We start from the raw sequence: 27,701 nt of genomic DNA, 5'->3' as shown, positions 1-27,701 counted from the left end.
GTGCGTGAGAAACCAGTCATGTTGTAGGCAGGGGGTTTATGGCTGCTTCTCACCTAGAGGCAGGTGATGTGGGGCAGTGAGCCATCAAGACTTTTCACTGATCTTTAAACATCAGCTCAAGGCTTCCCTCAGCAGGGGAAGCTTGACACAGAAACCTATGGAAAGTCTGGTGTGGAAAAAGTGTGTAGATGCTACTCCATATGCTTCAGGTAGCATAAGCTCCCTAAAAGCAAACATTGAGTTTTTTCCTTTTTTGCGTCTTAAGGATGACTATGCCTTCTTGCATCATAAGCTGCAAGGATTAGTCTTGCTATGGGTGCTGAGGCTGGCTGTGGCTTTGACTGAGGACATGCTGGGGGTCCAGTCTCCATGGTGAGGCTGGAGGCTGCCTGCTTCACTGTTGCTTCATTTTATGATCATGTAATTAAAGCAATTAAAAGGCGATTACTGACTTGTTCTGCTTTACAGCAGGATTTAAGGGCTCCAGAGTCTTTTGCAGATGGTACAGGTTGTCCTTTCGGAAGGGCGAGACAGATCCTCTCTCCCTCTATCCCTCAGTCCCTGCAGTGCTGGTGATGGCAGAGCTGCCCGCGCTGGTGCCCAGGCTGAGCCGCAGCAGAGGAGGATCCTGCGTCTTTGCTAGATACAGGGAGCTCCAGAGGTGCCAAACAAAAAGAAATCCACATGGTCTTCAGGGCAGGGTCTGTAGGCCACTAGGTTTTGTTTGTGTGTCTACTTGCTTGGAGCTTCCCTGTGCATTTACTGCTGCTTTGATCTCAGTTACCATCGGCTCTTGGAAGGCGAGGGCTGGGCATGTATTTACTGGCATTTAAGAGATGGATCTGGAGATGCCTGGGAGAGGAGATGTTAGAGATTATGGAGCCATCAGTTTGATGAAACACAGGATGACTTCAAGGTCGGAAGCCAGAGACCTGGTCCTTCTAGAGTCATTGCTCAGTCCCCTGACCTTTGTGGGATGCTGAGTGGTGGCTTAGCGCTAGTGCAGACAAACCTGTGATGAGATGTTGCACAGCATGACTGTGTTGAGTCAATATCCTCAGTGCTTATCCTGCTCTGCTCTTGGTAGACTTTAAGGTGCTTCCCAGAGATCTCTGCAAGACTTAGTGTCACAGAGAGGAATGAAGGGTATATACAGGAAGTGGGAGTGGGGACAGGAGTGAGTCGCCTGCAACTGGGACTCCAGAGAGGTGGTTGAATCACCTTCCCTGGAGGTATTTAAGGGATGGGTGGACAAGGTGCTGAGGGGCACGGTTTAGTGATTGATAGGAATGGTTGGACTCGATGATCTGGTGGGTCTTTTCTAACCTGGTGGTGATTCTGTAATTCTATGATTCCCCATGCTCTGGTACAGCCATGCAGGCATTTTGGCCAAAGCAGTCGTGTCCTGCCTCCTCCCCAGGTGCTTTTGGGATGGGAAGACCCTGTTGATGCTGTGCCTAGTCTGCAGCTCCGGTGTTAGCAGCTTGAGTTGTCCTGAGCTGACTCTGAGATGATTCAAGGTTGGGATTTGTTCAGCTCTTTTGGAAGGGCTATGGCTTTTTTTTTGTGCAACCAGATTTCCAGCTGGAGATGTCGGATTTTCTGTCTCCTGTCCTGTGCCTGGTTCTCACTCCAGCTGTCCCATGTGAGTGTCCTCCTGAGGGGTGCAGTGCATCCCTCCAAATGACTCTGCGTCCCAGCAGGTGTCTGCTCGTCCTCTGCCAACCCTCTCCTGCTTCCTGCCCAACCTGTTTGGGGCACTTTGCCTCCCAGGGGAGCCACCCTTTGAAATAACAAAGCAGCAGGTGCCTCTGGCTTGGAGAAACATTAACGAAGGGAGGTGTCAAAGCTTGGGAGGGATGGCTGAGCTGGCGCTTGGCTGCTCTCACCGGGTGCCTGTGAGGAAAGCTGGTGGTGGCAGGAACTGTGGCTGCGTGGCTGATGTGGGGGGGTGATGCCAGGAAGATGATGGATTTCTTACGGGGCCTGGTGAGTGCTGTGTGACTCGGGGAGGGGTGCTGGACTCCATCCTGGGCAGCTCCTTCCTGGTGCAAGGGTTTTCTTTCTGGGTGTCATTTTCTTTGGAAACCTTCAAAGCAGGCACTCACTGGCTGTGCGGCAGCTTCTGCTCTGAGCACTCCTCGTCCACAGGTACCGACTCCCTAAATCCACCCCCAGGATGCTGGGGTGGTTGAACAGGCACTGGGTGCTCCAGCTGGCTCAGCTGTGGACCCAGGATCTTTCCTGGTGCTGGAGGCGTGGAATTGTGTACTTTTCTGAGGTGAAACCATGGGATGTGACTATATGTCCCCTCTCGTGCCACCCATGTAGTACACTCAGTGCTGAGGAGTGAGGACAGGTGAGCAGGAAAGGAATAGCAACTGTACTATTTTGGGTTGAGTATTTTGCCTTTCTAAGGTCCTTAGGACGTGCTACTGGGCAGGTTTGTTCTGCTGAAGGTGGCAGGGGAATGGCTGGCTGCTCTGGGCTGGCCTTTGGCTCCGTTTAAGAAGCAGATGCAGGTTTAGTTTGGAGCAGTCTCAGCGACCCAAGCAGGGCGAGTGTAACCTTCCCTGCCAGCTGAGCCCACGCTGAGTGACATTGCTTCCTGCCAGACGGGATAAAGCTGGAATTGTCTCCACTATAAATACAAAAATATTTGTGGCCCAGTAAAGCTTGGCTTCAAGTATGCATAAATCCCCAAGGGGTGCAGTCTGTCGTCTGCTTTATTAAATACACGTATGTGTTCTCTGTTGGAACGTGCTCCAGCAGGTGGATCCGGTGCTGTGGTGCGGTTTGGTTCTCTGGTCTGGCTGGAAACTGTTTTAATTGACTCAAAGAGCATTTGTCCATCACAGAGATCTGAAGATAAACCGGAATCTAAAACAAGCTTAAAATAAGGAAAAGCCTTTTAAAAGTGCTCTGGGCACGGAGCTTTTCTGAGCCCAGGGTTTGTTTTAACTCCTGTGGGTGCACTAGATAAAAACAGGGCATGTCTCAAGCTGGAAACATGGCCAGGGCTGCTTCCGTGCCACAGCGTCCCTGCCTGTGCTGGCAGTGTCTTTCCCCATCCCAGCTGGTGCCACCGAGGGCAGTCACTAGTCTGCTCGTGCCATAAAACTAACCTTCGCTCACTACATTTAGTAAAATAAAATCTTTCTGGGGTTTTCCCTTGGTCTTTGTCTGATTTTAATTTCTTCATCTGCTTCTGGTTTTTTTTTTTCTCTCTTTCTTTTCTTATCTTTTGAGAAAATCAGTGTATTCTAAGAGTTCGCTTGGTATCACCCCCTACATGCCATTCTCTTTAGCACCGTGAGTCTTTCTGCACCAAATCTCTCATCCCTGCTCTTTGAACCATTTCTGCTAGCCAGCAGCATCGGAGCTGCTGCTCATCCTGCTCTCCCTCCTGGACTGGCAGCATCTGCCGTGGCTGCAGCCTCTCTGGGCCCCATGAGCCGTGAGCCCATCTTCAGCTGGAGCGTGGCAGGTGGCAGGGAGCAAATACAGGGGAGAGGAGAGGTGGGGGAGGATGGGGGAGAGGAGGGATGGGGCTGTTGCTTCACGTCTCCAGAAAAGCCACTTACTGGTTTATTGGGACTGCCCCAGTTTTTACAGCCATAGTTTGACTAGATAATTTATTTGTGTGTATTTGAGAGCAGGAAGAGCTGGGTGAGGAATCAGGATTGTCCAGCTGGGGTTCAGCAGTTGCTGTGCCAAAGGGGTGACCCTGAAGTTGCCCAGCAAGTCAGGAGGCCAGTGCTTGCTTGTGGAGCACTGATTTTCCTGTGAGGCTGTTGCTGGTTGCTTGGATCAAACCCACATCTGCTGCGTCCAAACATTACAGAAGGACTGAGGGAGAAAGGCAAGCTGGTACCTCCTGAGCCCCAAGGCAGCTCAGGGATACACTGGCCACCATCAGAACTGTGATCTCTTTGGGCAGGTAGGTAGATCAGGGCAGGAACAGCGGTTCTTGAAGTTCCCCTTGCTGGGAGGAGCTTGAGTGAGCAAGACAGATGTGGTTTTAACATCTCTCCTGGAGAGCTGGCAATGACTCTTCCTGGTGTGGGCTTGGTTCTTGTACCTGAGCCCCAGTGCTAAGCATTTCCAAAGGTGCAGGAGCCGCATGCCCACATGCCCCACGTGTACGCGTGGGGCTGCAAAGCCGCATGGCACTGGTGTGGCTGGAGCTGGGCAGCAGCCTGCTGGGGGAGCAGGACGAGCTCCTTGGCTGCAGGGTCGGGCTGCTCTCCAGAGGAACGACACAAGATTTTTAATTGGAGCCTGGGGCTCGCTAATCTCTTTAGTTTGTTTGGCAAGTAGGCTGTTAAACCTGCACAAGGCAGCCCAGCACTGCTGGCAGCAACACTCCTGGTCTTTCCAAAGCTGGTGAAAGGCAGAGACCAAGGCTTGCATCTTGCAAGGTAAAGGGACATGGGGAGGGTGGCTGTAAGTGTCTTGTTTGCCAGTGTTTCCTTTTCTTGGATCGTCAATTTGAGCCTGTTTTGTTTCAAAACAAGCTGTTTTATGTGCACAGACCCTTTCCTGCTTGCTGGAGGGCTGTAGGAGCCAGGGCACACGTACCAGTCCCTCTGCCCACCGCAGGACCGGCTCTGGAGAAGAGGAGGCTGAGGGGAGACCTCATTGCTCTCTACGGCTACCTGAAAGGAGGTTGTGGAGAGGAGGGAGCTGGCCTCTTCTCCCCAGTGACAGGGGACAGGGCAAGAGGGAATGGCCTCAAGCCCTGCCAGGGGAGGTTTAGGCTGAACATTAGGAAAAGAATTTCACAGAAGGGTCATTGGGCACTGGCAGAGGCTGCCCAGGGAGGTGGTTGAGTCACCTTCCCTGGACTCAACCCCCTCCCTGGGCAACTTATTCCAATACCTGATGACCCTTTCTGTGAAATTATCAAACTGTGTGCAGAGTGGCTGGGAAATTGTTGGGGATGAGTGTTATTGGTGAGGGTGAACTGCAGCAGTGGAGCTCTGAGTCAGGCTGCACAAGAGCTGCTGTGGCTGGCAGGCACCTGCTTGTGAGCAGGGAGTGGGACAAGCACTGCAGCATCACTTGGCTGCTCTTCACAGGCTTTTTTGGAAATGAGGTACAGAGCTGGAGGAGTTAGGGAGGTGGCAAGCTGCTGCCACTTGCTGCTCCATGTACTGCCTGCAGCTGCCGCGGGGCACTTGCTGCGGGATGGCCATCAAGCACCCCAGGGTGGCTTTGGGGCTCTGTTCCTGCCCAGTGGTGGGGCTGGACAGGGTATCTCAGAGTTAGCACACCATTGATTATAGGTAGATTCTCTTTTTCCCATTCCTGTTGAGAGCCAGAGACAGAGTGCTCGATATGGAGTTAAGGGTCCGATGACCCTGCCCTGATGTGGCTTGGGCTGGCTTGCCTTGTGTCTGCTTGTATTGACAGGAGATTGCCTTCTTTTCTTTTTCAGTCGGCAGAATTCTTCGAAATGCTGGAAAAAATGCAGGTGAGCAGCACTGTGCATGCCAGTCACGCGGGATGCTCCCCACCCATCAGAGGCTGCAAGGACAGAGGTCCCATAGCACCTCAAACGTTTAATGTGCTGGGAGGCCTCATATGACCATAAAGTGGTTTGAATTGTTGCTGAATTGCCATGAGCTGTGTGAACCTAGCTGAAAGGGGCATGGCAAGGGCTCTCTAGCTCAAATTGTGCAGAAGAGACCTGCACCGAAATGCCCCAGCATGCTGGGGGGAGAGTAGTGGTGTTGGTAGCGTCTTCCAGCAGTTATGCTGAAGGTTTAGGTCTTGACCTGTGTGTCACCAGGCAGGGATACACACTCTGAGACCTGGTTCTGTTTCTCCCTGGTGGAGTCAGGATGTTGCTGCCTGTCTTTGCAAACAGGTGACTCTGGTACAGAGCATGTCTGTGGGGCAGACACTGTGAGACAGCTGGGGCTGTCACCTTGCCACGTGTTGGAGCTCTGCCGGAAGGCAAGTGCAGGGATTTACTTTGGGAGCCCATCCCGAAGAAATTTAGATAAAGCTGGAGCGAGGTATGGGGCATTTTGTGTTTGGTGCTGGGACAGCATCTGGGAATTGATAGTCCCCGCCTAACACTTAGCTGTTTTCAGTGTGGTGTTGCTGTGTCCCAAGTCTTGTCCTACCTCATCCCCATGATCTGTATTTGCTGTGTTATGATGGGGTCTGTCCTGGAATGGTGGCAGCTCTGCCAGCTCATCCTGGGCAGAAACCCTCTCCTCCCATGCGCTCATGTCAGAGTGATTTCTGTGTAGCAAGAATACCCTTGTGGTTTTATATGTGTTGTTGAAAGCACCTTAATTATTTGATCTATCTGTTTTGTTCCAAACAGGCACCAAAACTTGAAGAACAGAGGTCTGGAAGCCAAAAACATAAGGTTGGTTGAATTCTGTTTCTTGTGTGGATCTCTTCAAGCATCCTTCCCTTATCTCAGGGCTTTAATGTGCATTGTCAAAGACAGGCACTTAAAGGACTAAAAAGAATTGAAATGTTATCTAAAAACAAGGCACTGATTGAATTGCAAAGATGAGAGAGTAGTGCCTGTAAATCCCTAATCCAGCTTTATGTCCAACCCCATGTATTTCAGTGGTGAGCAGTGTAAAATGGTTGGGTTCTGCTGCAGAGCTGAGAAGCTTACACTGGTAACAGAGATCCCTTTGGAAAAAGGACTTGCCTGTCTGCAGTGCTTTCCTGCAGACCCTGAGCAAGGAGATGTCTCCATGCTGTGTCCCTGGGCAGCGTGGTGGCACTGCTCTCAGGGCTTGCACCCATCACTGTGCGTGGTGGCCTTGTCTGACATGAGCATCACTCTCCATTTACCACGTGGCACTCGGTGCAGGGTGGGAGGAACCAGTTCAGCGGGTGGCTGGAAGCGCTCCCTGGGTTGGATGTGCAAGGCTGTGGTCTTAAGGGGTGGTTGGTATGGAACAAACATTCATAAATGGTGTTTTGATTCATTTTTCCAGGAAGACTACATCCCGTACCCCAGCATCGATGAGGTGGGTGCCTTGAATGCCTTCTGACAAATGCCTTTCCAAAAGTGCCAGTAACAGGGGAAGTGGTGGAGACTGTGTTTCTGCGAGGAGCTGCACAACACACGTTCTCCCTCCTCACCTTTGTGGCTGCTGCTTTTCCTCAGTAGTATATGCCTTCTTGTAGGAGAGAGAGAAGAGATTTCAGAGAAGGGCTGGATTTGCCCTCGATGGTCATAGAATCATAGAATCGTAGAATCACCAGGTTGGAAGAGACCCATCGGATCATCGAGTCCAACCATTCCTATCAAACACTAAACCATGCCCCTTAGCACCTCGTCCACCCTTCCCTTAAACACCTCCAGGGAAGGTGAATCAACCCCCTCCCTGGGCAGCCTGTTCCAGTGCCCAGTGACCCTTTCTGTGAAGAATTTTTTCCTAATGTCCAGCCTAAACCTCCCCTGGTGGAGCTTGAGGCCATTCCCTCTTGTCCTGTCCCCTGTCACTGGGGAGAAGAGGCCAGTTCCCTCCTCTCCACAATCTCCTTTCAGGTAGTTGTAGAGAGCAATGAGGTCTCCCCTCAGCCTCCTCTTCTCCAGGCTAAACACCCCCAGCTCTCTCAGCCGCTCCTCATAAGGCCTGTTCAGCCTCTTCCCCAGCTTCGTTGCTCTTCTCTGGACTTGCTCCAGAGCCTCAACATCCTTCTTGTGGTGAGGGGCCAGAACTGAACACAGGATTCGAGAAGCGGTCTCGCCAGTGCTGCAGGAGGGGCTGCTGCGGGGGCAAGACGCGGGGTGATGAACCTCTGCACCCTACATCCACACCCTGGTCCTGCTTGACACCTCACGGGTGCCTGTCTCTGCAGATCCTAGAGAAGGGCAGCCCGTACCCGCTGATAATCCTGCCCCAGTTCGGAGGATACTGGATTGAAGACCCGGAAAACCTCGGCACACCCACCTCATCCGACAGCAGCATCTGTGAGGAGGAGGAGGAGAACCTCAGCCCCAGCACCTACGGCTACAAGCTGGAGTGCAAAGGGGAGGCCAGAGCCTATAGGAAGCATTTCCTGGGGAAGGTGGGTGCTCCTGCCACAGAGGGTAATTGGTTGGCTGAAAATTGTACACACCAAGAAAAAAAATAATCTCTAAAATTATGAGCAAAATGGGCAAATGTTGCAACTTCCCCCTTTGCAAGGAGAGGAGGGGACCGGCGGGTCAGCAGCCGGGGCAGGGATGACCTCACACAGAGGCTTTGCCCCCATGTAGCTGGCAGGACCTTCCTGGGGTGCTGGGAGGGCACAGGGCTCTGAGTCTGCTCCGTCTGTTGGGACTTGAGGCTTGGCTCGACTTGGGGATGTGGTGCAGCAGCCGCCTACCCACCCCTTTGGCCTTGTAATCCTCTTTCTCCCTCTGAACAAAGCGGAGAGCAGAGTGCTGAAGTCCACGGGCAGAGGGAATACAACCCTGGTCCTTGCAAGGAGGGGGTGTGAGCTTGTGTCCCTGAGAGGTGGGAGGGTGTCGGGGTGGCAGGCAAATCCTCTGCTCCCGGTGGGACAGGGGGCAGCGTCCTTGCCACTGGCAAGCTGCCTCCTCCCCAACTAACACACTGTTTTCTGTTTTTAGGATCACTTAAATTTTTATTGTACAGCCAGCAGCCTAGGAAATCTGATCCTTTCTATTAAGTGTGAGGAGGCAGATGGCACTGAATATTTAAGGATTATACTCAGGTATGGGGAAAAAAAGCGCCTTTGTTTTTACAAAATCTTTCCTCTTTGGGAGTCCCTTGTTTTGTTTCCACTGTAAATCCTAGAGGCGGGGTGGCAGCATGCAGGCTGTTGCTCACAGAGGGGCTCCAGGTGGGCTGGGAAGCAGTGGCTTCTTGCTTTTGCTGTTTCTGATCCCTGATAATGAACATGAGACTTTGATCTGTTGCTAAACCCGCTGAAACGGAGTGTAAACCTCTCCATGACACAGGATAATAGCAGTCACATCTATCGCCATCCCTCTGTAAGCTGACAAGACCCAGCGTGTCTGAACTGTTGTGTCATTTCCCTCCAAACTATGAATATTTTAAAAGCTACAGAGATGAGAAGAAAAACAGAGCCTTTGCTTACCGATCAGGCCCAACAAATTTGGCAGACCATTGTTTCCCAACAGCTGGCAGAGCATCTCTGCATGCACACCACGGCACTGGCGAGCGGCGGGGCTGCAGCCTTTGCCTTAGACACTCCTCAACGTCTGCTCGTTTCTTTGTTAGGTCCAAAGTGAAGACGCTGCATGAAAGGATCTCCCTGGCAGGATTTAGCAAACTCCCTAGTATCCCTCAGATTGCAAAGGTAAAGTGCTGGCCTGGGCTGGGATACCTGCAGCAAAGCCCACGCTGTTGTGCCTGATGCCTTGGGTGGCACTGGGCAGTGTTGGGTGGCATTGGATGTCCTTGGGCCACGTTGGATGGTGTTGGATGGCAATGTTGAGCAGCAATGTCTGGGCTCTCAGGTGCTTGGAGGGTAGTGGTATGCTCTGGCCCTGCTGTTAGCTTCCTGCTGATCCCAGTCAGGTCCCTGGTTGATACCTTGGATAAGAGGTGAGGAAGTGGTGGTGCATTTGATTCATGGAGAGAGCTGGGACTTGTCTTGCTGCATCCTCAGTCAGGTACCAGCCAGGCCACGAAGCATCCCAGTGAGATGTTGTGAAGCTCCTGCAATCGGAGGCTGGATTTGACACCTTTATAAGACATTCACAGCCTTGCCATGGAGTTTTGGCAGGATAGGGGTATCTGCTTCATGCGTCTGGGGACCTGGCACTGACTGCTTTTTCCCCTTGCCCACAGGCTTTCTGCGATGATGCCTCTGGCCTGAAGTTCAACCCGGTTCTATATCCCAAGGTGAGGTAACTTATCCCGAGTTGGTCATGTACTTGGCAGAGAAGGTCTGATAAGATTAATTCTTCCTTCCACTCCAAGATCCAATAGCTACTTTGATACAGAGCGTGGGTATTTGCACTTCATCTATCTAGCTCTATATATTTACACTCATCTGCAATGGGGATGTGAACAGTGCAGCGGTGATGGGCCATGTGGGCTCCAGGGCAGCTGGTTAGCTAGCAGTGCTCTGATGGCACGTACGTGCCACTGTCTTGTTCTGTCAGCTGGCTGGACTGATAGCACTTTGGTATTAACCTGCCCTTGGATCGTGGGAAAGGAGGGAAAGCGTAGGGTGTAAAACCAACCTGGATCTTGGTTTGGTGCCTTAAGGTTTGCTTGAAACCTGGTGAGATGTGTTTGGCTTGTGCTCAAGAAGGTGTGCAGGAAGAGGTGCAGAGGCAAGTGGGTCACTGCAGGGGATGGTGTGTTTATCTGGGTGACAGTCATTGCTTCTGACGTACCAGGACTGTCTCATTATCTGCTCTGGAACTGCTTCTTGTCTGTGCTCTTGTGCTGCCATAGAGACCTGCTCCCAGGAAGTTACAAAGCAAATCCATCATTTTCAAGCACCTTTTATGTGGAAGACCTTTTCTGTGGCAGGCACAGCAGAAAGTTATCAGGCAGGTTCACCACCCTTTGATGTAACCAAGGTCAAACTAATTTTGTTCATCCATTATTGGTGTAGCAATCAAACCCTTATCCAGAAGGTTGAGACCAGCTGATGCCAAGCTGGGGCAGATGAAAGTCTCTGACTTGGTCCCCACAGAGCTGGGCTGGGACCGCAGATCTGGGTCACTGTGGGAACTGCTGTTATTTGCACCCAAAGGGCCCCAGACTCCCCCAGAAGTCCTACAAGAGGTTAGGACTCCCTGTGCCCTCACCGTACCAGGGCTGCAGCAGGGTTTGTTCTCTTGGATGTCATATTTTGAACTACTAAATGAAATAATTCATACTTTGCTTTACTGCAGGCATCCCAGATGATAGTGGCTTATGATGAACACGAGGTCAACAACACATTCAAGTTTGGTGTGATCTATCAGAAGTTCAGGCAGGTGAGTAATCCCCGTGCCGTTCTCCTAGAGCTCTTCCCTGTGCAAATTCAACCCTGCAGCTAATTCTGTCACGTGAAACACATCGTGTTACTGGGTGTCCTCTCTAATAATTTTTCATTGCTTGGATGTTTCCCTGACTCATTAAGAAATGATGTGACTGAAAAAATTCAATATGGAAATCAGCCCACGAACTGCTGTAGGGAAAAGTTGATGTGAAAATGGATTTTACCAGGCATGGTATTTTAATCAGTTATATGTTTAGACAGGGAAACTCTTACATTTGTCTTGGAGGACTGTGGGCTATGAGGACATGCGTTTACTGAAAACACTGTTATTAGCCAAGGGACTCTGGATGGGGAGTGCAGAGGCAGCTGAGTCTTATAACTCAAGAAAGGTTATTCTGACAGGCGCTGTAATTATCTTTATATTTTATTTTGGATTGAGTAACTTGTGCAAGACCATAATTAAGGTCTCATTGTCTTGAAATGTAGCATGCAAGGGATGATTAAGACTTGGGTTTTCTAATGAAGGATTAATTTTTGTTTTGGTATTTCCTGAATGTTATCCTAAGCTTCCTTTTTGTTGGTCAGATGTCACTCTCGGGACCTTTACCTTTGGGTGCCGAGGTGACTGAGTGGGCTGTGAGTGGCCCATGGCCAGTGCTGGTGGTTGAGTGTGGTGGTTCCAGCTGGGAGCTGAGGTGGGGAGCAGCCTGGGGCTGCACGTGGCACCCCGGAATGGAAATCGCCATCAGCGCTGGGGCAGGACACATTCCTTTCTCTGTTGTGGTAGCAGCTCTTGCTGATAGGAAGGTTTGATTTTTAAGAAGATGCTCACAGCAGGGTGGGCGTGCAGAAAGCACATTTCAAAGGGACCTTTCCTGTTCGTGGTGCTTGTGGTCAATGTGTCTGTACCACCCACAGCGTGACAGGAGAACTGCACTGAGAGGTCCTGTGTGGTGACTACTGGGGATGGTGGCTTTGGTCGTGGTTGGCTCAGGTGGCACTGGGGCTTCTGCAGCTCTGTCAGGCTGATGCTGTGAGGCAGAGATAAACCTTCCCTTTTCCCTCAACGACCAGCGTCGGTGGGTGCTGTGCAGCCTGGGTGAGCTAGTTGATGAAAACAGGCAGGGCCGGGGCTCTCAAGAGATGCTTCCTGTGTTTTGTAGACCCAAGAGGAGGAGTTGTTTGGGAATAATGAAGAGAGCATTGCCTTCAAGAACTTCTTAAGTTTTCTAGGAGACACCATAACACTCCAGGACTTCAAAGGGTAAGTTAAATAAAAAGAATGATTTTACAAATACATTTAACGAGAGACCATGTCATATGTAAAAATATCTACTATGTGAGAACAGAAGTCATCTCACTTATGAGCGGGATGTACAGAGCAGAAGCAAATTTAGCTTTGGCTTGTTTTGCAAAGCTGGGGGAGTTTTCCAAAAAAAATAGAGCTGCCAAGAGAGAAAGATTTCCTTTCCTGCAGTTTTGAGGTTGTAAGAAAATCTGGCTAGATTCAGCCACAGAGGAAAGGAACTTCATATGGAAAAATGCTCTGTCCGGTGGTGTGGGCAGAGACCCTTGGGTACTGGCAAGTGTCGTGGGCTGGCAGACACGAGCAGCTTGCCATGGCCCTGCTGGTGCTGTGAGTGACACCCACGGCTGTGGTTGGCTCTGGCCACTGCTCTGCCACACACCCTGAGTTTCAGATGAGTGACAGCGATGCTTGGTTACAATACATGATGTACGGTTTATTCTTTCCCATTAGCTCACATCTAGATAGGGTTAAATGAGCTGGTTTGTTCTCTACCCTGTCCCTGACAGCCGCCAGCAGTCTCTGCTGAGCTTTCAATTAATATTTCTTCCTTTTTCCCCCGCCTTCCCCTTCATCTCTAGTTTTCGAGGAGGTCTGGATGTCAGCCACGGGCAGACTGGAGCAGAGTCTGTGTACACGGTGTTCAGGGACAGGGAGATAATGTTTCACGTCTCTACAAAGCTGCCTTTTACTGAAGGAGACACACAACAAGTAAGAGAGATGAGCTCCCTTGCATAGAAGTGGCTGAGCTGGGATGTGCTGGTGCTGCCCTGCCCAGCGCTGCCAACCATCCAGCTCCATCGGTTTGGCATCCTCAGCTGGTGGGTGGGGGTGTGGGCAGCGGCCACGTGGGCTTCCACTATGGATCCTCGGTTGGTGGGTGGTGGTTTGGGTGGCAGCCATATGGGCATGGGCTCCCGAGGGAGCAGAGCTGCCTGGTTTTACCGATCGAATGTTTTCCCTTGCTGCTTAGCTCCAGAGGAAGAGGCACATTGGCAATGACATTGTGGCAATTATCTTCCAAGAAGAGAACACGCCGTTTGTCCCAGACATGATCGCCTCCAACTTCTTGCATGCCTATATTGTTGTGCAGGTGGAAAACCCCGAGGCAGACAACACGACGTACAAGGTGAGGGGAATCTCGACTTGCATGTGCTGATTTTTGCTTCGGCATCTCAGGTGGAGGCCTGGAGATGTCTGCCCAGCGGCTGCCCTGCCTGTGTACTCAGCGATGCCATCAGGATTATACCTAACTGGAATAGATGTGTATAAATTAAACATATATACACACACACTTATATGCACTAATGTGTGTGTGTGCATACATATGTGTATTCTATATGTGCATGTATAATACCGTGCTCATTTTCTAAAGTTTTTTGATGCTACTTGGTATTTGAATAAGACTTAGAACAGCTCACACTCGTCTAACACGTTGCCCAAGTGTAGGTAGCATAAACCCTTTTCTCCCTCTGTTTTCTGTGAAGAGATGCAGTAAGACATAATTTTGTCAAACTGAAAGCACATTGCTTAGAGCTGCAAATGGAAAGAGAATTCATAAATAACTGTAAAAAGCTGTGCATGGTTAACCCTCTCATGAAAGGAGGAGTGGTGCTGGGACACTGGGGCTAAGCTGAGGGTGGCCTGAGCATCACCTGCCCCATGCTGTGCACTCTCCAGGGAGGGACATAGCTGTGCTTGGTGGCTGCTTGTCTGCACCTATGAGAATAACGTTTTTCTTGGCTCCACAGGTCTCTGTCACAGCCCGGGAAGATGTCCCCTCTTTTGGCCCACCCCTGCCGAGCCCACCAGTATTCCAGAAAGTAAGAGATGAGATGGAAAGCATATTCCAAGCCATAAAAATATATATATGTGTATGTCTGAGATGTTTCCAAGAGCACCTGCTTAGGGAAAGTGTGGCTTCTGGAACTTAGACGCATTTGTTTTGATTTCTCCTGAGGCCCATGGGGTCTGTGGTAGAGCAGGAGGCTGTGCACCATCTCACAGCAAAACCCGTACAGGGTGTCACCTACAGCTCCACAGTGTAGGGGTGACAGCCAGGGCAGGAAGGCACCTCGATCCTATCTAGGGTTCACCACCACTGTTTCCACATTTAGAGGGGATGCAGGATGCTGTGAGCTCTGGTTTTGGGTTGGTACAGCTCCGATACCAGAGATACTCAGAGTATTTTATTGGTGTTTTCCACCTTGCCTCTCTCTCCCAGAGCCCCGAATTCCGGGAGTTCCTGCTGACCAAGCTCATCAACGCCGAGAACGCCTGCTGCAAGTCTGACAAGTTTGCGAAGCTGGAGGTAACGCTGCCTGCCCGTCCCTGCCCAGTGTCGTGGTGGGCTCAGGGAGGCTCTCAGCATTCCTCTGCAAAGCTGTCTTTCCTCAGCTGCGCTCGGCCAGCATTTGCAGGGTCGAATGATCAAAGCATGCACATGTCCGGGCACATTTGGCGGTGGTGGGGCCCTGTGGAGCCAGCGGTGCCCTCAGAAGGGGAACAAGGCAGCTGTCCCATGGCTCAGGGCTGCTGCCCCCTCCCTCGGGTCCCTAGCTGAGCCCGTTCTCTCTCCCCCAGGACCGGACGCGGGCTGCCTTGTTGGACAACCTGCACGACGAGCTCCACGGGCACACGCAGACCATGCTGGGACTGGGGCCCGAGGAGGATAAGCTGGAGAACGGGGGTCACGGAGGCTTTCTGGAGTCTTTCAAGGTAAACCCCTCATCCTTTGCTAACAGCAGAGTTGAAATGCAGCCAGGGCTGGGAAGTCATATTTTAGTGGAAAATGCAGACCATAGAATCATAGAATCACCAGGTTGGAAAAGACCCGTCGGATCATTGAGTCCAACCATGAAATGGCATTGAAGGATGAGAGGTGTCCCTTGCAAGCAGGGTGGCAGGAGGAGGTAGGAGCACCCCACCAACACCACTGCTCAGCCAGCAACACCTGCACTGGTCCCAAAGGGTGTTGTGAGTGCTCCCCATCTCTGGAGCCCCTGCGCACCCCTGCTCTGTCAGCGTGCAGCGGCATTTGCCATGTCTCCAGAAGGGTCTCAGTCCTGGACCAGCACCGCAGCACACACTGTACCTGCAGTTGGGCTTTGCTGCTGCAGGGCAAGTCCTGCTTGTGTCTCTGGGCTCCTGGTGATTCCCGCTGTGCCACTTTGGCTATGGGATGGGCTGGCGAGGAGAATGTCTGGGCTGGCCACCGTCCCAAGCGAGTGGGAGGTGGTTGTCTTTTTGTTAAACGAGAGACACGCCGTGAGGTGCTGGGTGTGGAGAGAGCTGGGAGTGTGCTGGGGGGAATTGGGAGTGTAAGGGGAGAGAAGGGAGTGTCGTGGGGAGAAAAGTGAGGAGAAAAAGGAACGAGATAAAATGATGTGGATGAAGCAGAGCAACTGTTGGAGGGAGGGACAGTGACTAGCTGGGGAGCAGGGATGTCCCTTGAGACAGAGGGGCAACACTTGAGTCTTGGGGCATGAGCCAGTGCTGGATGTCTCTGGTGAGGCTGCCCTGTGACAGCAGTGGGGAGACAGCTGGGCAGGGCTGGCACCTGTAAATCCAGGCTGTGCTCACGTGTGGGCGTTCAGCAGAGCCCCTGAGGCCAGGGCACCATGTCCCTGCTGTGGGTGATGCCTGTGGCCGTGCTTTGGCCTGTGCAGCTCCCCCAGTGTCTCCCCATCCTGCTCCTGATGTGCTGGCTTTACTGGGAAAGGCTTTTAGCTGCATTTGCAGCAGGGGTGGGTGCTGGTGCAGGGCAGCTGTTCCCATGCCGGGTAAGGAGAGCTGCCCTGGCTGTGGCTGTATGGAGACAACTCCTGAAGTTCCTTTACAGCGTTGACTTCAGTGTCTAAGATGATGGTGTTAAAAAATACATTTTGCATGGGGTTTTTTTGTGTATGAGAAGGTGGACTTGGCTCTCTTGGCATTGCAGGGTGTGCTGGGGCAGGTTGTGTTTTCCATGAGCTGGGCTGAGCTGCGTGTGCCCAGCCGCCTCGGGACCGCGCTGCTGGGCTGTGTCCTAGCCTATGTCCTCCACTGTGTGCTGTCAGAGTGAACGGAGGAGGGGAGAGATGTGAAATAAGAGGGCTGGGAGCCCTGATTCCTTTTTCCCTGGTGCCTCACATCTGTGACCCAGCTTGCAGCCCCTTCCTCCTCAGCTGTGTGATGTGGGGACTGGCCGCTGGGCTCTGGGCAGGTGACAGAGGTGCCTTCACCTCCCCAGCACAGGGAGGGGAGCTGCTGGCCACCCTCCTTGGGGGAGGGTGTGTTGGGGTGTCCCACAGAGCTCCACAGCCTTGGCAGCCCCAGGCAGAAACCTTCCTGTCTGCAGGGCATGAGCACCCGCTGGAGCTGCTGACAGCAAAGCAATGAAGCGGTTACTTTCATTTGTCAAATTTTGTATGAATTGCTGACCCTAATAAATCAGGTCTGATGGACTCTTGCTTGGTGTTTGTTACTGGATGGGCAGGATGGGAATGGCGCAGGGTTGTTGGCACTGGTTGGGGCTTGGCAAGAGCTCAGGGTGCCAAGAATCCCTAGAAATCTAGCCTGTGTTGGCTTGTTTCCTCCAAGAGGATCATACAGTCATAAAATGGTTTGAGTTGGAAGGGACCTTTAAAGCCTATCCATTTCCAACCCCGCTGCCATGAGCAGGGACACCTCCCACTGAATCCAGTTGCAGGGATGGGGCATCCAATCTCTTTACCTTGAGCTGGGAGTCAAGGACCTGGAGAAGAGGTAGCCAGGGTGCAGTGGTTCGCACAGCAGCAATTCAAAGGGAATTGTGTAGAATTCCCTGAAGAAAGAGAATTTCCTGTAATTGGCACACTGGCATCACAGTCCGGTTTGGGCTCCTGTTGCTATGGTGACTACAGTAATTAAAATAGGGGTATAGATTTATTTTTTTTTTAACTTGTGCATTTCACTGCTGCTTTTCGTAGCGTGTGCCAGACTTTTAAAAGATCTCATGGTTGTAAGTGCTTGGGACAAGAACTGAGAGAAGACTTTAAAAATAGCTCAGGTCCTGTTTAAGCACCCAGACAAGTGTTTGAACCTGCAGAAAGCCTCTGCCTCTGGTGTGTGCAGCTCTGCTTGCAACAGTTTGAGTCAAAACAGGCTACAGCAGTCCTCTTTCCCACCTTGTGCAGCTAGTGACTCTTTATGGGGGATGTGAAGAGCTCTGGAGGGGCTGAGAATCTGCTGTGCAGGAGATGCAACCCTCAGCCTAGGTTGGGAGGAGGCCACACTTGCTTTGGACAAGGGGTTGGATGGCAGGAAGAATGTGGCACGGCTGTAGTCCTGGTCATGATTTGCTGCACCCAGCAGTGGGGATGCAGCAGGAGAAGCTGTGCCAGGCTGGGGTGCTAGCAAGAAGCGTGAAGGTGCTCTCAGCTGGAAGCTGTGCCCAGACTTGGTGTTGCAGCCCAGGTGAGGGCAATCCAGAGGAAAGCGTGCCGGGACCTCCAGATAGTGGAGCTGATGTGAAGAGAGTTGGTCAGTAGGAAAGAAGACTGAAGGGAGCGGGGACAGTCTGTGACCATGCCGTGCAGCTCATCTGTGGAGCTGTCACAGAGATGGATGGGCCAAGCCAGCAGCAGCAGAGTTTCAGGCTAAACATATTTTTCAAACAGAGCATGTTGGAGAGCAGAAATACTTCTGTGAAGCCTTCAGCTTTGGATATATTTTGAGGCATGTTGGAGAAACTATCAGTGCGCAGGAGAGGTGCAGGCAGGGCTGGAGGCAGGACCCATCCTCTCCGAGTCCAGGGAGAATCACGAGGATCTGCATCCAAACACTGGCTTATGACTCGGCTGTGGTCCCCATTCCTGCCGAGTTTTGGGAGGTCAGCCAAGTGCTGGGCAGGAGGCAGAGCTCTGGGGCTTATATCTGCTGCTCCTGGTCCTGTAGCTGCAGTTCTCAGCCCTGGCACCTGGCATTGAGGAGAAAACCTGACCTTGGTGTGACTGTGCAGTCCGCGAGGGGCAGCTTATCCTTGGGCTGCTCAGAGCTGCTCACAGGATTGTTGGTGTACACTGGCTTTTGGGGGTGGAGACCAGGCAGATTATGCTCTGGTGTGCCTGGAGGGGGGACCTGGAGCTTGGGAGGTTATTTGGGGTCGTTGGTCCCACAGGGTGGTGATGATCTGCTGTACCCTGTCTCCTCTTGCTGCAGAGAGCCATCCGAGTGCGCAGCCACTCCATGGAGACAATGGTGGGCAGCCAGAAGAAGCACCACGGTGGTGGCATCCCAGGCAGCCTCAGTGGCGGCATTGCGCACAACAGCGGCGAGGTGACCAAGACCACCTTCTCGGTGAGCGCAGCCGTGCTTCCCTCCATCCCACTGTCCCCCTGTCCATCCCTCCCTCCCCAGCCTGACAGGGCACTGCCCTGTGCTGCCGTGGTCTGACAATCCCCTGAGCCAACAATGAGTGTAAAGGCCAGGAGAAGACTAAAGTAGAATGTGATTTTTATGAGTGCTGTGTTCAGGTTGGGTTTGTTTTATGGAAGAACCAAAGATTAGCTTCCTAAGGTGTTCAGCCCATAAGTACAATGGAGATACAAAAGGAATTCTGGCATTACGTGTTTTCTAGATGCGCAGGCTGAGAATTATGAGCAGCATAATTCCTTGTAGGATGTTTAGTCATAGGAGCTTCTAGAAGGGAGCTTTGCTCTCCAGCCTGGACTGTTCTGTGCTTTCAGCCCCCCATACCAGCAGCTGCTGCCAAGAACCAGTCCAGGAGCCCCATCAAGCGCCGCTCAGGGCTGTTCCCTCGCCTGCACACGGGGTCTGAGAGCCAGGCGGAGAGCAGGACAAGGTGGTAAGTTGGACATGGCCCCTGTCACTAAGATTAAAGGCCCCTATTGCATGTTAAACGTTAGAGAAGCTGTTGGTGGATGTTGGAGACCTTACGTGGGTTGCAGCCTCCCCTTTCCACGTGGCAATGGTGCCTTGGATCCCTTCCCTCTGTTTTAAATCAAAGCAGTGGTATCTGGAAAGCATCTGAAACTCTTACAGTTTAGTGTTTGGTGTTAGGGAATAGAATTTGACCATCCTTTTTAAGTCTCTTGTATAATTAGTGCAATCTGTCTCTTTGTGTTCTCAGTGACAGTGTTTCTGGAGCCCAGAAGACACCAGATTTGGGGCATTCTTCTCAAGAGATGAAGTCTGAAACGTTGTCCAACCCCAGCTCCCCGGAAATATGTCCCAACAAAGAGAGGTGAGCCAGGAGGAGCCCCATCCTCCTCCAACCAGAGCTCAGGTCACCTTGTAGCTCACAGACCATCAGGGACTTTGCCAAACAAACCCAAAAGGTTTTACTATAAATAAGTTTGATATTAAGGGAGGGGAAAAAAAAGATTCCGGTGATTCGTGATTCATAAACGCAGCTCCTTTATGGTCTGAAAATAGGCATCTTTAAAAAGAAGAAGACCAAAGAGCACTATGTGACATATTTGCTCAAAACCTCGTGGCATGGGAGCAGGGGAGGCCCACGGTGCCCATTCCCCTCTGCCACCGGGAAGTCAGCCTGACCAGCAGGGTTTCTGTTGGTGGCACGCACCAGCTGCTTTATCCCACGCTTTTGGGAATGGTTATTTACAGGAAACCCCCTGCTTGGTTTGTCCCTGGGGCAGCTGCTTTGCTCTGGGGGTGCATGGAAGGGTCTGTCCCTGCTGTCATAACCTGAAGGACGTGGTTTTCTGAGTGACAACCATTTTACGACCTGTTTTGTTTTGCCTTTCTTCTTTAGGCCATTTATGAAGCTGAAAGAGAATGGGAGGTCAAACATCTCCCGTTCGTCCTCGAGCACCAGCAGCTTCAGCAGCACAGCTGGGGAAAGCGAGACGCTGGAGGAATACGACAGTGTGGTAGGCATCGATCCTGCCCTGTGGTCTCCTTGGGCTTAGGATCCTGCAGCTCAGTGTGTCCTTCTGCTTCCTGCTGCCTCTGGACCCTTGGATGGTCTTTTTTCAGGGGGAAATGTCCTGTGGCCACCTGGTGCCACCTTCTTGCTTAAACTCCATCCTTGGGTGCAGGGAGATGGATGGTAGGGGTGCCTGATGGAACATCCCAGTGAGCACTGGGGGTGCACTCAGCACACTGGGGCTGGGAGGTTGCTCCAGCAGGACAAGCTCTCCCGTGAGTGGATGCACTGTGGGGCTCTGGTGAGCTGGGATGTAACGAGGAATCAGCAGGGTGTGGGAAGCAAAGTTGGCTGCCCAAAAGAAAGCAATGTCCTGGTCTGTCCTCGTGCAGGGAAGCCAGCCATCTACGGCATCGCCATTCAAGCAGGACGTGTTTGTCTACAGCGCCTCGCCCGGCAGCGAGAGCCCAAGTGTGGGGGCTGCGGCCACCCCTGTCATCATGAGCAGGAGCCCCACAGGTGGGTCGTGGGAAGAGTGGGAGTGACAACAGCTCTGCCTTCACTCCCGGAGCCCCTGGATGCCCCTGGTGTCCCACAGCAGCGGGTCGGGATGGCGTCTGCGCCTCTGGGACAGAGGAGCATCCTTTCCAGCCTCGCCTGGGCTGCAGGCGCTGCTGAAGGTCATAGGGTAAAGCCACAGCCATGGGCATCCCATGGGATGTGGGACGAGCTTCTCCCAGCGCCCTGATCCTGACAAGGCTGTGCTGGAGAGGTGGCCCCATGTGCTTTATTTCTGTATTTCCATTGGGAGTTCTAAATTAGAGCACAGAGGTGGCTGTTGCTGTGGCTTTGTTTCCTCCCCTCTCCCCTGGCAGGCATGTGCAGTAGTCGTGGAAACTCGCTGTCTCCATGGACTGAGCCATGACTCACAAATTATTTAATAAACAAGCAGCTTCCCTTGGTCTTGGCTCCATTACTCCTGCTGCTAACTCACTGTGCCACTGACTCCATCCATTTCAGTCGGATGATTTGCAAAATGAGGTGCAATTCAACAGGGTAAAATTGGTAGAAATGGCCCTTTGCTGGTGCATTCTGCGGTTTCGGCACGCTGGAGCTGGGAGATGTCTGCGACACTCGTCCCTCGCCTGCAGATCACCGTGGCTTTAATTTCCTCAAGCAGCAGTGTGCCTGCCAGAAGGCACCACAATCCAAGTGAAAACGCACATTATGAACTTAGGGGCTGTTTGCAAAACAGCCAGGGAGCCACAAATCCACCCTGAACAGCTCTGTAATTGGGAACACGAGAGGGAAGGCTGGGCTGCAGTGTGCAGGCTGCCTGGCTTTTTATATCTCAGCACCCCACAGGTCCTCCTCCTTATTTCATTAGTGATTTTCTGAACTATTAAACCAGCCCATTTTAATGTTTAAAGTGTTTATTTTGCATTTTCCCTGCCAACAATATGGAAATCCACCCATACATTATACGAATCAGTCATTTCTTGTAGCCTTTTCAGTGGCATTTCCAGTTGAAAGGCTGTGAAATGTAATTAAGCCTCAATTTGTTCCATCAAAAACATTTAATGTACAGATTTTGCCAAACATTCAGCCAACATAGACTAAATATTGGTAGCGCTCCTGATAGCGTATTGGAGTGCCTGGCTGTTGGGCTCGTTGAGCTGCAGTCAGCACTACCGCTTCAGCAAATATTTCTGTTCACAGGTTATTATTTTTCTTCTTTGCTTTCCCCCTCCCTCCAGCAGATATAAAGAACAGAAACTCTCCAAGGTCAAACCTGAAGTTTCGCTTCGACAAGCTCAGCCACGGCAGCTCCAGCATGGTAGGTGCTGACAACCCTGGCTGGGAAAGATGCTGTGTGGCTGCATCCTGCCCTGCCCAGTGTTCTGGCTTTGCGGGAGGGTCCGGGGGAGGCAGAGCCCGCAGGGGCAGTCAGGGAGGGGAAATGATTTCTTGATTCTTGCCTCTTCAACCCAACCCGTATTCTGTTTTCTGTTTAGAGCCACTAGCAGGAAGAAGAAGTTGGAAACTGGTAAAAGGTGAGTGTTTGGGACAGGGTGTTGTGCCGGGCGGCTTGTCTCGTCTGTGGTCAAGCGTGTGTAGCTACTATTGGGTAATGGCACTATTTATTATTCAATAAGTAATCAGTAATAGATCTTAAAGCATCCTAAATGCTTTTGCAAGATGAAGACAGCATTGGAGAACTGGTCTGATGAGGAGCGGCTGAGAGAGCTGGGGTTGTTCAGCCTGGAGAAGGGGAAGCTGAGGGGAGACCTCATTGCTCTCTACAACTACCTGAAAGGAGGTTGTGGAGAGGAGGGAGCTGGGCTCTTCTCCTAAGTGACAGGGGACAGGACGAGAGGGAATGGCCTCAAGCTCCACCAGGGGAGGTTTAGGCTGAACATTAGGAAAAAAAATTTCACGGAAAGGGTCATTGAGCACTGGCAGAGGCTGCCCAGGGAGGGGGTTGAGTCACCTACCCTGGAGACATTTAGGGGATGGGTGGACGAGGTGCTGAGGGACATGGTTTAGTGATTGATGGGAATGGTTGGACTCAGTGATCTGATGGGTCTCTTCCAACCTGGTGATTCTATGATTCTATGAGTGAGAGAACCTGTAGAGGTTAATGATACATGGGTCTGTGCCTGTCAGTGCTGCTGTGTAGCTTCACGTGTTCCTTTTGAAGCACTTTGGGATGCTCCCACAGCACGTCTGTTGCCTGCTCTCAGGGAGGACGAGCCACAGCCCAGCAGGCTTCAGTTTTTCCCACTCTGCGAAATGCTTGTGCCCATTTGGGCAGGGAGGATGGAATTTGCTGTGCTTTGCTCTGTGTGCTGGGGAGGGGAAGCAGAGCAGGTGTCCCTACCCCTTCCAAAAGCCAAATGGAAACAGCCAGTTTATGAGATGGATTTTATGAGCAGATGCAAAAGGCATGTAGCATGGTCAGTCCAGGCTCTTGGTGGTGGTGGGACTTTCCATTCAGTGCATGGCTTCTGCCTGTGTGTGGGGCCACCAGCATGAGTTGGTGCTTTCACACAGGAAGCATTTGCAAGCCACAAGGAATTTATGTACTGGTTTTCTTACAGGCTTCTGTTCCTGGAATCTTTCTATGTCACAAAATAAGTGTTTTTATTAGGAAGTTCCTAGCCAATAAAACCTAAAATGAGAGGAATTCCATTTCTGAAAGCAAAAGTCTCAGAAAGCTGTGATTTTTAGCCCCTCATTCTTTCCTCATCTGCCAGCCCAGGGGTGGTGCGTGGCTTGGTGTCTGGAGGATGGACACTGCTGTGGCTTGGGCTCCCTCTCAGGGACTGGCACTTCATAGCTGTCAGTGCAGGAATGAAAATATTCTCCTTACACAGCCTCTGACACTTTTATCCTTTTCTTCTTTGCAGAGAATTTTTGTTTCAACAAAGGGAAAACTCTTCAACATCCTGTGGGAATATGCACACCCCGTCCGCGGGCAGCCAGGTGCCCTCGCCTCTCGGCTGCACCAGGAAGAAGCTCTCACCTTGCTGTGATCTCTGCCCTGACAGGGACCCAGCCACCTTCCCACTGGGTGAACCCCTCGCCAGCAAACACCCCCGTGCCCCGATCCCCTCCCTCTGCACCACGGGAGGAGATCGTCACCAGCCACACCGTGTCCCCTCCGTGGTGCAGTGTCGCCTTTGAGCACCCCTGTGTGCTGCAGCAGGTGGGTGCCGGGTGGGCACCATCCATCCCCCCATCCTGCTGGCTCCTCTTGGGCAGAGGGGAACAGGATGGACTCTCACGTAGTTTGGGTGCCTCCATGCTTTATTTGCAGCTACCTATAGGGAAACAGGGTTTTTTGTGTTTGTTTTATGGAAGGGTAGGTGGTCAGGGCAAAATTGAGTGTTTGCTTGGCTCTGGGGCACCAGCTGCCCTCCTCCTGCCTCCGGCTCCCTACCCCCATCACAAAACTTGTAGGGTCGATGCAGTCTCTTACTCCGTGCTTACATAGTTTCTGGCACAAGAAGAGGGCATCCAAACCGGTCCCAGGGAGCGGAGCTGGTGACTGGGACTGACTCATCCTCTCTTGGCACCTCGGGAGACGTTTTATACGGTCTCCCTGCTTTTTTCCCGGCTGAAATTCTGAGCACAGGCCTAGAAAAGATTAACCAAAGCTAAAGCTATAGTATATCTCAATACCAGAACTGGTATTCAAAGTGAATTTACCCTGTGGGCTCTGCTTTACCCAGTGCATAGGGTTGCCAGGCAAGCAAACGCCTAACACTCCAGTGATGTGGATGGCATTAGGCTGCTCCACCCCTTGCAGAATCTCTCCCTCTGCTTTTGAATGTGCTTTTCTTTGTTTTGAAAGATGAGGATTGTGAATTCTGCAGGGTGACTTCCCTGTAATACCCTTTTCCAAAAAATACCTCTCTCAACATGCCAAGAAATCCTTTTGCTCTTTTATGGAACTTTGTCTAAAGTTTACTGAAGTCTGTCCATGAATTTCACATTGCTTATAGATTTCCCATACTGGTTTTTGAAGGAGATGCTCCCTCCCCCTTATCGCTATCTGTGACCTTTCCAGAAACCCCTGTGAAATAAGGTTCTCAATCTCAAGTGAAAACAGTTCTTTGAGTTCGTGATTCCTAATGAAAACAGAACTTTGAGTGCCAAAGTTAACTGCACAGTTGGAGCTCTGAGGGGCACAAAAGTATCTGACAGTGAATTTTAGGAGACGCGCAGAATTGCACAGCCAGAAGCAGCCCCTGGGCAGCTGCCGTGGGGGGCAATTCCCAGGGCTGCTTTCCTGCGGCTGCTCCCCAGGGATGCACCTCTCTGGTCGTAGAAGTGCTTGCAAAAGTAAGTAATCACCTCCTCTCTTCCCCATCACCTCCCCTGGACCAGAGCCAAGCCAAGCCAAGCCAAACTTTGCATGGTACTGACACCCTGGCTGTTTGGTTCATGTGGATGGTCCCACTTGTGCGTGTGACTTGGCCATTTGAAAAAGCAAGGCTGTAGCCTTATTGGGAGAGGAACCAGGTGAAAGGAGGAAAACACATTGCAAAAAAGGCAGAGAACAGTTTCACAGGCACTACGTGCACTGTGTAGGAGTAGGAAATACCAATAACTACCAGTGGGGACCCTCCCTTCTGCTTTCAGTGAGTTGCACTTCAATATAGTTTAAATCTTGAGGTTTTCCTTGAAAGAGGAGAAGCGCAGTGTGCGTAGCCCAGTCCGGTGCATAGCTAGCTCTAGATGTCTCAGGTTCCACATACTTTGCTGCTTAGCAATTCTGTCTGACGATGCTTCAGTATTGCCTTCAAACCCACCCCCAGTTGTTCTTTAAAGCTTTTGGTCTGGTTTTCTTATGCCGCACCGTGAAATACTGACGGGGCAATGACTTGCTCTGAGAATCTGTTCTTGGTTTGGCTTTCGTTCCTTGAGAAGTTGCTTGATTCTGTAGACGTTGTAATTTGCATGAGTGTTGATCTCTGTGAGATCTTTCAGCAGAAGATGCAGTGGCTGTTGTCAGCTGGGGTTTTCATTTCTGTGTTTGATTTTTTTTTTTCCCCCTCACTTGAAACTGTGACTTTCCTTTTAGATTGATTTGTAGAGTTATTCTTATGGGATTAACAGGCAGGCAGGACAGTGTGAAGCTTCAGGGAGAGAGATGCAGTGTGTGAGATCTGCACCAGCCTGCTGGAATGGCGATGGGGCCCAGAGCTGAAGTCTGGCACATTTTCAAGCACTCCTGGTTGTAAAAACCTACTGCACCATCCTTAATAGCAGCTGGGCTGTTAAAACTCCTGTGCTAGCCAGCTTTAAGTGGGATGTGCCTGCCTGCCTGCCCTGCCTTGGGTGCGAGGTGTGCTCCTTTCAGCCCCGAGTTCTGCGGGTGGTGCCAGGGATGGATCAGTGGTTGTGTTAAACCTTGGAGGCATTGGCACTTCCAGTGGTGGATGAAGGTGTTTCTGTATATATACCCCCAAATGGTTTGTGCTTATAGGTGACACACACACATATACATATATAAAAGGGATTTATATAGATATATATATAAAAAAAACTAAAAGAAAGGATCCTTAACCGACACTAAAATTACTAGGCAGTGCATTTTCCTTTCTGATCCTCACCTTTTCCACGCACTTAACTTCTACCAGATTCGGAAGTGACTTTGCACAGGGAGCAGAAGGGGCTTTGAAAAGTGGCTCATGGAAGATTAGGAGAGATCCCAGCTGCATGGGGAGGCATCTCCTCTCCTCCCAGGGAGCTGGCTCCCCTTCTTGCTGGGGTTTTGGTCTCCAACTTGTTCCTGCTGCACCCTGGCTGTTGCCAGGCTTGGACCAGTTCATCATCTTGATGAGAGGGAGGGGCAGGTCAGGTCCAGGTCCAACTCCCCAGCGCTGGTGCTGCAGGCTCTGAGCCCGCACAGCAGAGCAAGGAGGAAACCCTGCTCCCCTCTGTCAGCATCTCCTGCCTTGCCAGTGCAGGGACTGGTTTGCAGGTGGGGAGAGCTGGCAGCGAGCTGCTGCTCCGTCTGGGCTTTTATTCAGAAAAGCTCTTAGCACATACTTGCATCTTTGTGAAATCCCAGAAAGTCAAGCACAGGATTACACTTAAGCACAACATGAAAGTGCTTTTTTTCTTCTGAGCAAAAAGGGAGGATCCTAAGCACAAACTCAGTTTCCTTCCAGAGTTTTGAGGGTTTTCAGGAGTGGAAGGTGAAGGGGCCAGGATACATCGCTGGCACAAATGGGCTTATTAACTGGAGGTGAGGTTTCTCGGCTGTCTTTGGCTTGACTGCAAGAGGTGCTTAGCACTGAAAACTGCTTCTAAAGCCAGTGGTGGGTCAGAACTCAGCACCTCTGCAGATCGCACCTTGCACTCATGTTGCTTTGCTGATGTTCCAACTTCTGTTCCACTAGAGCTGGCAAAGAGCCTGTCATTCCCCAGTCCTAGAGCATGCTTTCATTATGTTTTAATGAATGTAGCACTGCGTATATCCTGTGAAAGGAAATGCTGGATTTATATCATTAGAATGTGAAGAGAGTTTATAGAGAGAAAACAAATATTGAAGAAAAGTATCTGACAAAGTTTATTTTTTACGTAGAGAGGCGGTGCTTTGTAGTTCCTGGTGGCCTATGTCTGTTGTAAATAATGTACATTTAATTTATTGCTATGGTAGCAGATTGTATTTGTTATGTATAAAACTAAAGGTTCACAAATGTATATTTTGTTGCTTAACTGTGTCTTTGCAAAATTCACAATAAATAACATATTTTGTGTCCATATGTGTACTATGTTGTGTATGTCCATAAAGGGACTTTGGGAACAGAGAGATCTTGACATCGCTGTGAAAACCAGGTGATAGCGTAGCCCAGGCTGAGCTGTTACTGGTGTGAGTCTGGGTGAGCTCCCATAAAGTCACAAACTGAAGTAGAGGAGCCTCAGAGTGCAAGAAGCTCCAAACCTCTGGTGATGCTCGTGACACTAGGATGGGATCAACAGAGGAAGACCCGGCTCTCTTTTACGAATGCATAGTAATTTTTATCAAGTGAACTGTTCTGTTTGAACTGG

At 51.2% G+C, this 27,701-nt stretch overlaps 1 protein-coding gene across 16 annotated transcripts in view; it reads left to right on the top strand.

Moving 5' to 3' along the window:
- The window catches only part of RAP1GAP2 (RAP1 GTPase activating protein 2), an 83,803-nt gene extending 56,392 nt beyond the window's left edge, over nt 1–27,411 (top strand). For 9 of the 16 annotated variants that reach the window (XM_069874212.1, XM_069874210.1, XM_069874220.1 and 6 more), the window contains 22 exons: nt 5,441–5,476; nt 6,341–6,385; nt 6,975–7,007; nt 7,846–8,055; nt 8,603–8,706; nt 9,237–9,315; nt 9,810–9,863; nt 10,871–10,954; nt 12,123–12,223; nt 12,847–12,976; nt 13,239–13,394; nt 14,017–14,088; nt 14,490–14,576; nt 14,849–14,983; nt 18,446–18,583; nt 18,973–19,091; nt 19,377–19,490; nt 20,022–20,139; nt 20,528–20,654; nt 21,893–21,972; nt 22,151–22,189; nt 23,546–27,411. In XM_069874212.1, coding sequence (XP_069730313.1) covers nt 5,441–5,476; nt 6,341–6,385; nt 6,975–7,007; nt 7,846–8,055; nt 8,603–8,706; nt 9,237–9,315; nt 9,810–9,863; nt 10,871–10,954; nt 12,123–12,223; nt 12,847–12,976; nt 13,239–13,394; nt 14,017–14,088; nt 14,490–14,576; nt 14,849–14,983; nt 18,446–18,583; nt 18,973–19,091; nt 19,377–19,490; nt 20,022–20,139; nt 20,528–20,654; nt 21,893–21,972; nt 22,151–22,159 — 2,031 coding nt within the window. In that variant the 3' untranslated portion in view covers nt 22,160–22,189; nt 23,546–27,411. Of the gene's footprint in view, nt 1–1,765; nt 1,990–5,440; nt 5,477–6,340; nt 6,386–6,974; nt 7,008–7,845; nt 8,056–8,602; nt 8,707–9,236; nt 9,316–9,809; nt 9,864–10,870; nt 10,955–12,122; nt 12,224–12,846; nt 12,977–13,238; nt 13,395–14,016; nt 14,089–14,489; nt 14,577–14,848; nt 14,984–18,445; nt 18,584–18,972; nt 19,092–19,376; nt 19,491–20,021; nt 20,140–20,527; nt 20,655–21,854; nt 21,973–22,150; nt 22,190–23,545 lie in introns of those variants that run through there. The other 7 variants (XM_069874213.1, XM_069874225.1, XM_069874218.1 and 4 more) reach the window with 4 other exon arrangements.
- Nucleotides 27,412–27,701: the final 290 nt, after the last annotated feature.

The sequence above is a fragment of the Phaenicophaeus curvirostris genome, chromosome 21, assembly GCF_032191515.1.
Source record: "Phaenicophaeus curvirostris isolate KB17595 chromosome 21, BPBGC_Pcur_1.0, whole genome shotgun sequence".
NCBI lineage: Eukaryota > Metazoa > Chordata > Aves > Cuculiformes > Cuculidae > Phaenicophaeus > Phaenicophaeus curvirostris.
This window is presented reverse-complemented; position numbering and strand designations above follow the sequence as displayed.